The sequence below is a fragment of the Cololabis saira genome, chromosome 13 (assembly GCF_033807715.1).
Source record: "Cololabis saira isolate AMF1-May2022 chromosome 13, fColSai1.1, whole genome shotgun sequence".
In the NCBI taxonomy this organism is placed as follows: domain Eukaryota; kingdom Metazoa; phylum Chordata; class Actinopteri; order Beloniformes; family Belonidae; genus Cololabis; species Cololabis saira.
Genome location: NC_084599.1, coordinates 19383391 through 19397481, shown reverse-complemented (window position 1 = coordinate 19397481; position 14091 = coordinate 19383391). Strand labels below are relative to the sequence as shown.

The 14091-nt window shown below is 40.1% G+C and overlaps 1 protein-coding gene across 1 annotated transcript in view; it reads right to left on the bottom strand.

Annotated features, from left to right (window-relative positions):
* Nucleotides 1–2628: 2628 nt before the first annotated feature.
* The window catches only part of trabd2b (TraB domain containing 2B), a 71565-nt gene continuing 60102 nt past the window's right edge, over nucleotides 2629–14091 (bottom strand). The window contains exons 5-7 of the mRNA XM_061737122.1: nucleotides 7085–7181; nucleotides 4907–5191; nucleotides 2629–3484 (exon numbers count right to left, since the gene is read on the bottom strand). Coding sequence (XP_061593106.1) covers nucleotides 3256–3484; nucleotides 4907–5191; nucleotides 7085–7181 — 611 coding nt within the window. The 3' untranslated portion in view covers nucleotides 2629–3255. The remainder of the gene's footprint in view (nucleotides 3485–4906; nucleotides 5192–7084; nucleotides 7182–14091) is intronic.

The following is a 14091-nucleotide window of genomic DNA, read 5'->3' as shown; positions in this document are numbered from 1 at the left end:
GCACAATTCACTGCTTACACTCAATTGCCAAATTTCCAAAACACTCTTAGCAAAATTATACACATGTATGGCTATTATTTACACTATTTTGCCAACTGTCTGGCACACTTTCACATGTGAAAACAATTTTAGAGAATTAGTTCACTTTGCAATCAGCCTAAGCACTATAAATAAGCCACAGGTAAGCTGTCTGTGTGGAGTACAATGGAAGGAGCAAGAAGAGTAAGAATCAGAGGAGTTGGAGGAAGAGGACGTGGAGGTGAAGAAGCAAGAGGTTTAGAGGAAGTTACCGGAAGAGGACAAGGAGCAGCAAGAGGAGGACGAGGAGGGGGAAAAGGAAGGGCCAGAGCAGACCTGATATGTCATCATATGGGACAATGTTAGTTTCCATAGGGCTGCTTTGGTCCGCAACTGGTTTACTGATCACCCACTCTTCATGGCACTCAACCTCCTCCCATACTCTCCATTCTTACTGTAAATCCAATTGAAGAGTTCTTTTCTGCCTGGCGCTGGAAAGTCCACGACCGCCTTCCCCATCAACACGCAGCCCTTTTACAGGCAATGGAGGAGGCATGTGGAGATATTGAGCAGGCATCATGTCAGGCCTGGATACGGCATGCAAGGAGGTATTTTCCCCCGGTGCCTTGGACTGGACGACATCGCATGCCATGTGGATGAGATTTAGTGGCCGGACCCAGAGAGACAGCATGATGGCTGATTGTCTTTTTTTTGTGAATGTATTATTTTGTGTTCTGTGCTGTGTCTTTGTTTTGACGAGTGTGAATAAACACCAATACTTGAAGTTTGGATCCCTGTGTGTTTACAGAACTATGACAAAAGTATGACCTCAAACTGACCTAGCCACCTTGTGCACAGAAAAAGAAAAAAGCCAGATGTGTTTTGTATTCATACCATCAGTGTGTAGTTGGCACATTATGTGCTTAGTAAATGATGGCATGTGTTTACTGTCTGATATGAAAACACCATTTTTACTAAGGTGTGAAGAGTTAATCAAACTGTGTTTGCTTTTGCAAGAGAACTATAAAGTTTTGATAATTTGGTGAAAGGTTTTCTCATTTGTGTGTAGAGTTTAGCAAAAATAGCCAATGTTGCAAAAAATGTACTTAAGGATTCAGAAAAAACTGTACTGTAAATCTGATTGGCATCAGGCATCATGTCAGGCCTGGATACGGCATGCAAGGAGGTATTTTCCCCGGTCCCTTGGACTGGAGGACATCGCATGCGATGTGGATGAGATTTTGTGGCCGGACCCAGAGAGACGGCATGATGTAAACTGATTGTCTTTTTTTTGTGAATTTATTATTTTGTGTTCTGTACTGTGTCTTTGTTTTGACGAGTGTGAATAAACACCAATACTTGAAGTTTGGATCCCTGTGTGTTTACAGAACTATGACAAAAGTATGACCTCAAACTGACCTAGCCTACCTTGTGCACAGAAAAAGCAAAAGCCAGATGTGTTTTGTATTCATACCATCAGTGTGTAGTTGGCACATTATGTGCTTAGTAAATGATGGCATGTGTTTACTGTCTGATATGAAAACACCATTTTTACTAAGGTGTGTAGAGATAATCAAACTGTGTTTGCTTTTACAAGAGAACTATAACGTTTTGATAATTTGGTGAAAGGTTTTCTCATTTGTGTGTAGGGTTTAGCAAAAATAGCCAATGTTACAAAAAATGTACTTAAGCATTCAGAAAAAACTGTAATGTATGTTTCGTATGTATGGTGAAAAACCGTGTCTTTAATCAATCTCTCTCTCTCTCTCTCTCTCTCTACTAGAATGCCATTTATTGTCCATTTTACTCAACATTAGTTATTAGGAGTGGCCAACCCAGAAAAGTTAGGTTTTTAAATCTCTTCATTGCACAGATATTAATAGTTTCCTTTTCCCTGAAGAAAAAAAGCACTTAAAAGTCCCATACCTTTTGTAGAGCTTCCATAAGTTTTTATAAAAAAGAGGCTCTGTCATGGAAGGTACTTTAAACAGTAGTGGGAAAAGGGCAGCTTAACATGTTAAGAAGAGATGCTTTTCTCTGCAGACCGAGGGGAATCTCTTAATATCGTTAAAATGTTGGGTGGCCTCAATTCATACATTTTTTACAGTATCTTAAATCCCGGTGGAGGTGTTCTTAGTACTATAGCAGGGATCAGCTGAGACCCTGATGTGTTGACTTTGCATGTTCTCCACATTACAGTATAATTTTGCTCCAAGTAATTCCCATACTCCAAAGACTTTTATTAGATTGACTGGTGATGCTAAATGCTCAGTCTTGATGAAGTAGGTATAGACATTAATGGCTGGTCTCATTCAAAGTTATTACCGTAGTAATTTATTGTACAGTACAGACTCAGGGTGGTTTTAAATTCCATCAGTCTTTTAAATGTCAACCAGCAGATGGCAGTTTAAGATTACTTGTTGCACATTTGTCCTCCTTTCACAGTTACAGTTTATATGTGCAAAGTAAAATTATGCACACGACTCTGTCTCTTCTTTTGGCTCACAGAAAGGTGTTGTTTATTCATTTCTTTTCTGTTAGTTGCTTCCTCTATTTATATGTGTAGTGTAAGGAAAAAGTCAAGAGGCACTTCAAAAGTTTTAATTTATTTTTTTCATTCATCTTCAAATAACCAGAAAATATAATCTTTTCTTTCTTCAGAAATAATAAATATACAATATTCTTTATGAACAAAATGCACAATTTACAAAGTGGCGACCGAGTCCTCATACGTAGTACTGTATGAAATGAACCCTTTTATCATAGAGTTATAACAATCATTAATATGTTTTATTCTTATTATTAAGGTAAATTTAGTTATCCTATACAGTATTAGTTTCAATAGGTAGAACAGACTTCAGCTCTTCAAAATTACAATTCTTCATGTTTCTAATTGTTTGTTATTTTAATACTTAGATGAGGATGGGACTCCCATGTTCAGTCCAGTACAGTGCATCCATCGCTTGTGCCATGGCTGGGAGCCCTATTTCACACATTTTGAAACTGGAACGTTTTTATGTATTTGACATTCCTTCAGGCTGGAGCAGATCTCCCCCCTGCGATGGAGACAGACTGCAAGACTGTCCCGACCGAAGACGTCATGTCCTGACTGAAACTGCTCTCCAGTTGTGTGCTGATGATGGCCTTCCGTGCTTGTGTTTATCAGACGCTCTCCTGCTCTGGAATGGATACATCGGGGTCTTAAGTGTTTGTCTGTGAGATAATGCTGTCTTGTGGTCAGGAGGTGAGCAGCACGTGTGATAAAAGCCAGGCTAGAATACAAGACAGAGCAAGGGAGCGGTGACCCGGCCCGGCTGAGCTGGGGCTGGGTGATGTAGAGACGGAGGAAGCTTGGTGCCGCTCGGCATTATAGATCTCCACCCATCTGCGCAGCTCCTGGTGGGTGAGTGGTGGCTCCACTGTCACATAACCGTTGATTATCCTTATGTTGGGTGGTGGCGTTGCACTGGAGGAAAGACAAGGATACAAAGTTTGTGTTTTGTTTTTTTATTTTGAGAGAACTGATACTGATTCCATGTCTGAATTCGCAACATATAATGTAAACCAGCACCAGTTTGCTTAAACAGCATATTCTTTCTGTATTCAAAACATCTTTTATTTATGAGTGCATAAATATTCACATCATCATTAACATTACCTCTGGTAAAGAAGCTATGACAAAATCTTTAGTCTATAATTACAGCATGTTTAAGACAAATTTAAGTATGTAAAACCTTCATTTCATTGTGCAAATTACAAATAAAAACACATTCTAATGATTTAGTATTAGCTCATTTTGAGCAAAATATCTCACTAAAGTTGGGAAATGGCGTTGGAAGACTGAAAAAATGAGTAGCACTAAAAAGAAACATCTTGCACGTAACTAGGTTTAGTGGCAACAGGTCAATGAAAAGATCAGGCACAAAAAGAGCATCCTGGAGAGGCGAAGTCTCCACCCATGATGATGGACAGAGATTCGCTACTGTAGAAAAACTGCAATTTGTAGAAAAAGACTTGGAATATCTTGCCATCTAGGTTAAATTATTTTATCAAAAGATTCTGAAAATGTGGAGAAATCTCTGTGCGCAAGAGAAAAGGCTGAAAATCCACACTGGATGAAGGTGGTGTTTGTGTCCTCCAGGGGACTTAAAAACAAGCACGTCTCACGTCACTGTCACAAACCCTAGTTTCATGTGCCATTTAAATGCAGGTTAGAGCTCTATAACAATAGGAAGAAACCATATCTTCTCTGGGCCAAAGTTACTTTAATACAAAACAGAGCGAGGCAAACTGGAAAACTGTCCTCTGTTGAGACAAATCAAAATTGGCAATTCCTTTTAGACACTACCTCCTCTGGATGGAAAAAAAGGGGGGGCGGAACCATCCAACTTGTTTTCAGCCTTCAGTTCAGGCGATATAACAGCCTGCTTGCCTGGGCAGCTCCACATGGACTACGGAGTGGGCAGCTTGCACATATGGAAAGGAAATGTGCTGAAAGTGTAATACTTTTAGAGCAACACGTGCTCCCGTCCAAGCGTCTTTCCAGCCTTGCATCTTTCAACACAACATTGTGAAAACTGTACTCATCACAAAAACATGCCCTGGTAGACGAATCCAGGTGCAGGACTGGTCTGCCTTCAGCCCAGACCTTTTTACCAGTTGAAAACATTTGATATATCATGAAAAAATACAAACAACAAAGACCTGGAATTGCTGAGCGGTTTGAATCCGATGTCAGAATAGAATGGGGCAACATTTCTCTTCCAAAACTCCTGAAACTGTCATTTTTCCTTATACATTTCACTGCTTTAAACGTTTTTGGAATTAGACTTGCATAATATGAACAACTTCAAAGAGTTGAGTAAAGTGATTATGACAGATGTCTCACCCATCACCCATGCGAACCCACAAGTCGCTGAAGAGACGGGGCCGCCCAAGGCCGCGGTGAGTTTTGCGGGGCCGTTTGTGCCGTCCAAACTCCTCGAGCTGGCTCAGGCTGTCGGGGAGCAGCATGTGAGGCAGCTCTTCCCCTACGAGGCCAGGCATGTCACCGGGCTCTTCCAGCTCCTGCTCCATCTCCTGACTGGTGGAGTTGTTGGTGGGAGCCGCCGTGCTGCTTTCAGACTTCTCCTTGCTGGACTCCGTCACAGACGGCTCTGGATCTGATTTACTCCTGGAACAGAAGGAGATGAGACAAAGAACACACGCATGGAGTCAATTAATACTAATTTTTCATTGTATAAATCTTGGCATAATCAGGAGGTTTCACTAAAGCATTTTACTTACACACCAGATGAGAAATAACAAGCCTGTTTTGTATGTCTCTGTGCACTTTTTTTTTTAAAGACTTTTAACCTGCTGCTTTTGAATGTTGTTTTTTCTGCGGTTTCTGACCACTCTCTTGCTTCCCACTGCCAACCCCTAACTTCAATCAAGGACATGAACACCACCAGGAAAGCTTTGCCTTATTAATGCTGTCCTGGGTGGCTGAAATAGCCAGCAGGCAACATCAGAGGTAGTAACTCTCGTGGCCACACTGCATTATCTATCCAAACTAACATCTAACCAAAAAAGACCACCCAGAATCTCTGGCCAGTCTCGCTAGTTTTTACCATGCTCATCTTTCCTTCACCTATTACTCATAAATTGTATCTATTTATTTATTTATTTGCTTTTTTCCTCCTGATATGCCACTCATGCAGCATATTGACTTTCACGGGTTTCTAGTTAAAGTGAAAAAAGATGTTTATGAGTCATACTGGAATTAAAGCTGAAGGAAAGTAAAGAAATGCAAGAAAGAAATGTACAGGGACTTTCCATACTAATGCCAAACTTTGATATTCTGATTAAACAGTACATGATGGACTGTGAAAAGGATTTCTACTCAAGATTTCCAGCAGAACAGCTCACTCATGAGTAAATCTTTTCTCATCCTTCTTTATAAATGCAATGGTTTCTTTTTAAACTCAGTCCACTTCACTACCCAGACAGGTTCCATTGAATTGGTCAGTGTGATGAAAGTTTCTAGCCTGTGGTCAAGCTACCGTAGACCTAAACTCAGCTCTGCTCTGCCCCGTCTGTCAGTCAGTCATTCTTAAAATCACTATTTAATACATTTTGCCAGACAGTTTGAAACACTCCGGGTCTGAGGCTAACAGTTTTCATAAACACCTCTCATGCAGCCATCTTGTGGTGTTTTCTCTAGCCTGTCACGTCACCTTGTATCAGGGAGCTACAAGTGTGTGGTTGTGTGTGTGCAGCATACGCTAATGTTTCTTGACCACAGAAAGTCAGTCCACTTTTAAACCATGAACCACTGCTGGCTGAAGGCCCCAACTGTGCAAACAGACCGGAGGGAGATAGAGAATCTGCGTTTAAAACTCGAATTTGCAGTGAAAAGCGTGTAAAAGCCCCTAATGGCATTTTTTTGTACTATTATAAAAGGATTCTTTTGTTGCACCTCGTTTTTTTCCCCCCATTTTTTTTCTGGTTCAAGTGAATGGAAGTACACGCACAGATAGTAAAAGGAATTGAAAAAGGTTAATGTGAGGAAAATCTCTGCATGAGTCTCGGATAAAGCGAACACGTGTGAGTTGTTGTGTTTGCAACCATGCTTCCCTTGCCTCTTGACATTACACATTATCTCATTCACCCTGGACACACGTGTGTGTGCGTGTGTGTGCATGTGTGTTGTAGGGAGAGCCGGCAGACGCACTGCTGGCAGCTTGATTTGGCAGCCACAGGACAGAGGGAGGAAGGTGAGGGAGCTGATGATGTATCAAAGGCTTTCTGCATAGCTGAGCTTCATTTGTTACAGAGCCCAGTTTGGATCATATCTGCATTGCGCTCCGATAAATCTACTGAGGTTAAATGCTTCAGTTCTAGAGAATTAGACGACTGAAGGCAGGCCTAGGTCTGGGGAGTCACAGGTCTGGACATGCATCTGCTATTATTACCACTATAACATCAATCATCTGAAAAGGGTACTAATTGTCAAAAATTAAGTCAAACCCCATGATGTTGTGTCTTGTCATTTGCAACAGTACAATGTTGTCTGCTTACTCACTCTGTTACTGCTTCTTGATAGTCAGAGGGCATGTGGACAATCTCGTAGCCCTCCTGTCTGAGGATCTGCAGCACGCTGTGGTTCCCCAGGAAGTGACCTAGCACACAAAAACACAAAGGTCATCATGATTGGAAGAACAGAGCACAAAGTTTAAGTACTAGAGTCATTGCTGCATTCATCTTGTCTTTCTGTCTAATCTGGATTGTGTGGTATGGATACTGAATAATCCTAAAAGCAAATGTTCATCAAACTCTGGTGTTTTTCTCAGTGGGGTGCCACGTCAGATGATCAGCTCGGACAGGTGAGAGTCGTCTTGAAGTACAAAACAAGCACAAAAATCCCTTTTGGTTCTTACCAGTTCTTTGAAACGGTGCATCAAAAAGTGAGTACACTCTTACGGCTCTGATTCAAATTATGAGGGTAAGTAGCAGCCAGGAGCCACTAATTAAAAGGAGCTGATGAAATGATTATTAGCCGTTGTGGTCACCTCCCATAAAATCAGATACTTTGGGGATTTTTAGTTACGGAGAATTCATGTGTGTTCTCACACAATGCCAAAGAGGAAAAACATCAGCAATGATCTTAGAGAAACAATTGCTGTTGCCGGTCAGTCTGGGAAGGGTCATAAGGCCATTTTCCATTGACCCCTTATTATTCATAAGTCAATAAAGTTCAAAACAGTTGCATACCTTCACAGCAACATGACTTAAAACACATTAGGAAATCAAAATAGAAATTGACTGCATTTATATAGAAGTTTATAAAGTTTTTGATTAAACAAAGCACTTTGTAGTGTAAATTACAGTCACTGATACACTGGCACAGCATTTATCAATCATAATCACACTAGCATACATGTTAATGCATTATGTGTAACAATGGGTAGTTAAGTGTTTGGCTCAAGGACACAACAAACAGAATTGGGCCTTGATTATGGCGCCCTCTTATATATGTATGCCCCTGCCAATAACTGCTTTAAGTACGCAGCGCCTGCTGCTTGGAATGGATTGCAGAAAACTCTAAAATTAAAGGGGCTCATCAACCTTGGATCTTTGAAAACTTGTGTGAGCAGCTTCATACCGCATTTGTTCTTGTTTTAACGTGAATCCAGAGCCTTAGTCTTAATGCTTTTATCTTGTAATATATTTAATCTGTGTTGCTGTGTGATTCGTGTGTGTCTTGTAATTGTTGCAACTTTTCTATGCGGCTGTCTTGGCCAATGCTGTGGTGGGACCTCAGGACGGTTGTGGATACACAAGTGGAGGGAAAGCTTAGTGAAATGTAGGGCTGTTGTCAACCAGAGTGGGTTAAAATTCCTCTAAAACACTGTGGAAGACTAATAACATCATAGAGAAAATAATAATGCTTCTGAAGGTAGTATCACAAGCTTTTTTTTTTTTTTTTAAAGGTGTGAAATTAGTTTGACTTCATTTTGGTTTTGGTTTCTGTTAAATACATCTGTTCATCTTGCATTTACTTCATTCTACTGTAATGATCAAAATGTTTTACCATGTCTTAATAAATTAAACTTGAGAATGGAACAAGAATTTTAATACAAAATTAAAGTTGTCCACAGAGAGTGATTATAGACTGTTGTCATGACGGTAGCACTTGGTTACGGTAGAGGAACTGTGGTATAGTGAGATTGTTCAAATGCCGACTTTGTTTTTCATCTGCTGAACTAACTTGTTCTCTGGACAGCTCTGGAATGACCCTCTATTGTCATCATTCAACTTCTTGCTTCCCCTCCAGCCCTCCCTCAACTTCTATCGCGTTGTATTTTATTCCTTCAGTCCAACATCAAACATGTGGGTCTCAGCTCCATGCTGATGAAAGCTCTTCTTTTTATTTCTCCCATCAACCGATAATCCTGCGCATCACTCATCCCAGCAATAAGCTGTAATGCAGCCTGACATCACCTTTGCTGATACACACATGCCGTAACAGAGGAATTCATAACCGTGCTCACACATATACACATACCTTCACACGCAGGAATTCAAACACTCACACACCTCAGCTTTCTCCTGCGCCTTATTAACAACATGATGACAAAATTCAAACCTCTTTGCTTTCTGTCAGGGCCCTCTGCTTCCACTCAGCTCCTCACCTCTGCCAATTTTATCATTACAATGTTCCTGATCATTCCAAAGTCAAAGAAAGAGGCGTGCGGCGTTACACTTTCTTGGCAGACGTGTTCAAAGGCTGCACTGGCATAGGCTGCGGACTCAGAGAAGACTTCTAACAACAGCGTCGGCAAGATCAGATGGGATTAGACGGAGCCGAGTCCATTTTTGTCTGGGTGGTGGTTGGTATATCTATTTATATTTGTGTGTTCTTCATTATTGTACTTATGCAAGCGGAATATACCAATTAACTGACAAGCTGCGTCATTTGCTCATTTATTGGAACAGTTAATAAAATGTTCATAGCCGTTTAGTGCAGATCACTTAGAAATGAACAATAAAAAAAAAAAAATAGTGCTGGCTTTCAAAAATGCCTCTGCTGGTCTGTTGCTGCATGTGAAAGTGAAATATATATATATATATATATATATATATATATATATATATATATATATATATATATATATATATATATATATATATATATATATATATATATATACACAAAGACTTAGAGTTACTGATTTCAGTGGAACTGTAACCCCCAACCCTACCTCTTAAGTCTATGTGAAATGTTTTGACAACTGTAGGGTAGATTGTCATGAAATTTTATAAATATAATAATGGTTTCCAGAGTAGTATTTATTTGGCCAGGGGTGATCACCCTGAACATGACTGAGGTTGACAGTGGAAATATTAGTAAAATATTTCATCATTTGGTGGCTGGACTGCGCGGGAAAAGAAAAAAAAAGACTTAGTCATTTTCTGATCACACACACTGGCTTGTGAACAGTTTTGATGTCTGGAGACCAGCGTCCCGTCCCCCCCTCCAGCATTTTTTTTTTTTTTTAATTGGATGTGACAACCTGTTTTTCTGTCGGTCTTCTGTTGCTGAAGAACATTTTGCACATTTCTCTGAACCACCGTGGGTTTGACACCATGAGAAGGAGAAAAGACTCCATGTGACATAATGTATTTCAATGAGAACTGCAGAAACAAAGCACAGTGAAACTTGTCAATCATGAAAGTCCCACCCTAAAACACACACTTTCATCATCTTTTCTCCAAATGGAACCAAAGATTTAAAATTAAACACTGAGAACATAAACGTGTCTGACATTGTCTTATCTGAGGTTTCATTTAAACTCTAGTGTGAGGGCCAGTAGTCATAGCTGCAGCTACAGGACAAGACTAAAGCAGACTCGTCTTTGTCACAGATACGCTCCTATAGACCTACGTTGCAGAGGGACACCAACTGACCGTTGCCCCTTATCCCTTTTCCTCTTCTCTCCTTCACTTTCCTTTCTTCAGCTCAATCCATAGTTACTGATTAAAAGTATCTCATAACCATAATTGTTCTCCATTGTTCTTGTAGTTTCTTGTGCTGGTCTGCCCCCCATTTGTCTCTTCTGTAAATGTTTGCAGGCCAGAGTCTCAGGAGCTGCATGCTGACCTGCAGTCCCACCCTGTGACCACCTCAGCGTCTGTTGTCTACATCTGTTTATATAGTCGTCCCTGTAGTACACCAACTACCGGGGTATCAGTATTATGTACATAGAACTCATTACTTCTCCAGTTAACAGATAATGAGTACTAATATATCTTGTGCCATTGACAATATACTTGTGCCTCTCCTTTCTCTGTCCTTCATTCTCTCTTTCTTGTCTCCCCTTTCCTGCTCTACCGGACTGGCCTTCTGCAGGAGTGTCCCTCCTTGTGAGCCAAGCCCTGCTCAAGGTTTCTTCCCTTAAATGGGAGTTTTTTTAATTCCTTGGGGGTCATGCTCTCTGGAAAGCTCCTGAGGATTCCTTGTATTGTAATAGTTGCTATATAAATAATCTTGAATTGATCTGAATGAGCACGTGGGAGGCTGAACTTGTATGTTTGTTTGTGGAGTATCCCAACAATAAATTGTGGGATGCTTCTGAAGCCAAGAGCAGAGCTAGTCCATTAGTCGAGGCGTAATGAGAGGTCAGCTGTTGCCTAATCGCCCCCCTGCTGCATTCACCGCCAATAGGCTGCAAAGATAATAATGTGTATAACATGCTGCTGCGTGTAAATGTTACTCATAGTAAATGCTTCGTTTAGTTCTGAATGCTTAGTTTTCCATTTTGTACTAAAAGATGTTACTAAAAACCTACAAAAACGTTTTTTTTTTTGTTATTTTCAGCATCTTCCTGAAGCCGTTTTGTCCCATCTGTACATTGTTGAGCTGTTCAAACACATAAAGAGTCCAAAGTGACACAAGACATGGTTTTTATTTGTATAATTTTAACTGAAACAAGAAGATGTATCAGGGAGGTTTGTCAGAATACATGGAATGAGCATTATGTCACGTCGTGGGAGCATGAAAGGTTTTTAAAAGTAAAAACTTGGTGTTTTGGAAAGTTAAAAACTTCTGTATTGACTTGCTTACCTAAGATAACAAGCACTACAACAGGTGGATGTGAAGACACCAGCGCTTCTATGATGAAAAGGTTGGAGGTATGTTCTTTAAAAAAAAAAGTTATGTAGTAGCTAAAAGTTTGGGTGTTCACTGCTGCCTGAGAATTTGTGAGCCCAGTTTAGACAAAGATGCTGATTGATTTTCCATCTTCTCTGTTTCCCTGGTGGCAGCCTGTAATTTCAGTACATTACATGTCCCAACGGTGTAATGCAGAGTTAGAGAGGCTGTACATATTACCCATACTTCAACGAGATCATGTCGATCTTTCATTGTAATCAAACGGTTGTTGCTGTTAAACCTGCATGGGACTATTATCTTAATCCCGCTACAGACTGCAGTTTATTTTTGACCGCCCAGTGACAGCTGTCCCTGGGCAACAAGACTTTAGAAGTAGAAACAATACTCAGAACCCACTTAATGCATCATTAATATTTAATTGGGACTGAGCTTCTATCTCCATCATCATTTTCATCTGTAAATCTGCCATGTGATTTTTGGCTCGGGATAAAACTAAGACACAAACAACATGTTAATGTGGCTTCAAACCACGTACAACCACTCGCACATTTGACCCAAGTTCTTTGTTTTTTCTTGCAAGTCTGCTGTTATCACTTGTACGTTTCAAATGTTTCCTTAAAAAAAAATCAGCTTGAAGGAGCAGCCCTGACTTTTTGGAGCCATAGGACTGCAGGGGTTTGCCCTCACGTGGCTCCTGCAAGCAGAGTTAATGATCCAATTACTCCCCTGTTTAATAACCCTTCCATGCTGATTCCCTTTTACAGTAACAGCTTAATATACTCCATTCCTACCGCTATCTGTGTTAACTGGAGCCACGTCTGGGATGAGGCCTATCTCTTTATCTGTCAGCCCTTCCAGACGTACCGGTAATCCTTTTAAAGCATTTTTCTTTAATTATCACTGGATCTCTGTCTCGTCAATCCTCTATTTGTTTGTCTGTTTTTTCCCTCTCCTTCTTTTCTTCTCTCCATGCATATTTGTGTGTGAATATATTAGGTTGTATTTCAAAAGTTGAACCAAAAAAGGCCTTTTTGATTGCCTTCAATGCTCGGCTCCAGTCATGGTATCATATCTTTGACTGTAGCCAGTCTTTGTCTGCATGCTAATCCGTTATCACTCAGGCCTCCTCTATTCCTGGATCCTTTAGTCTATTCATCTACCTCAAGATCCCTTGTTTTCTAAATGTGTTACCGGTAGTTTAAAATGCAAAGAGAAAATGGAAGTAGAGAAGGAGGACAGGGGAAAATGGAAACTTGAGGTTCATCTAAGAATAGAGAAAACAGGTAGAAAATCATGTCATTTTTCTTTTCATTCACAAACAAATGTGCTTGCAATTACACTTTATAAACACTGCAATATGATGATATACACTAATGGTTTAAAAACCATGCTACATGACTTGCAATCATATAATAAAAGTCTACAAACAAATCACGATGGAAGAAGAAAACAAAACATTAGATAGCAGAAATATTCATTTGATAAGCAGAAATTAAGGACTGGAAGCATGATCAGAGCATGAGAGGGACAACGCCAACTTGCTGCCCATCCAGCAAGAATGCATGCTGGTCTCTGTTCTGATGCTGTTGTCAGAACAAACATAAACTGTTTCTTTTCAGACATCTGAACAGATACAACAGATATTACATTTTTGTGGGAGAAAAAGAGGATACAGGAGAAAAAAAATCCTGTGAACAGAGAGGAAAAGGTTACTTTAATCTCCACATGGGCGTGGGCTTCTTCAGATTTGTTTGGAAATGCTCCCTCTCATCTCAGTGTGTTTCTGAACATGTGTAGGTGTTAAATGGGTGTCAAATTAAAAGGAAATAGTTGAAAAGTGCTGGACCACCATGCAGGGGAGTTTAAACAGCACTTCACATACATCTGAGGTCAAGTCTGCATCATTGCCTTTTCAGACCCCTCTGGTGTTTTTGTTCTTCAAAGATGCACCAACAATAAACATGTAGGGAACACAGGGATCGCTGCAACCTACACTGAAATCAAAGCATCCTCCTTCATTTTATTTTTTTCTAGAAGGAGGCTGTGGGATGTGTAAGATAAAAGTTAAGGAAAACATTCACATATTTATTTCTGAGTCGACAAGAAGATTGTGGCAGAGAACCCAATTTATTTTTTTATGGATCAGGTCGAAATTGCTCAATAAAGTATTGCCCTTGAGTGCCCAGAGTGTACTCTCTGTACAGTCTTGTTTGTACATTTAGCTTTAACCAAAGTTAAGGCTTAGCCACAGTCTAACTTCTGTGTTATGTTCAGTTTTTTCAGATGGCATCATTATAATGAAATCATGACATCAGTGGTGCAGTCAAGCAGCTTGGCAATTATTTTAATGATTATTTTAATGATCTCTGTCTTAGCATTAAATGCTAAGAAAGAGATCATTATTTTCCAAAATACTA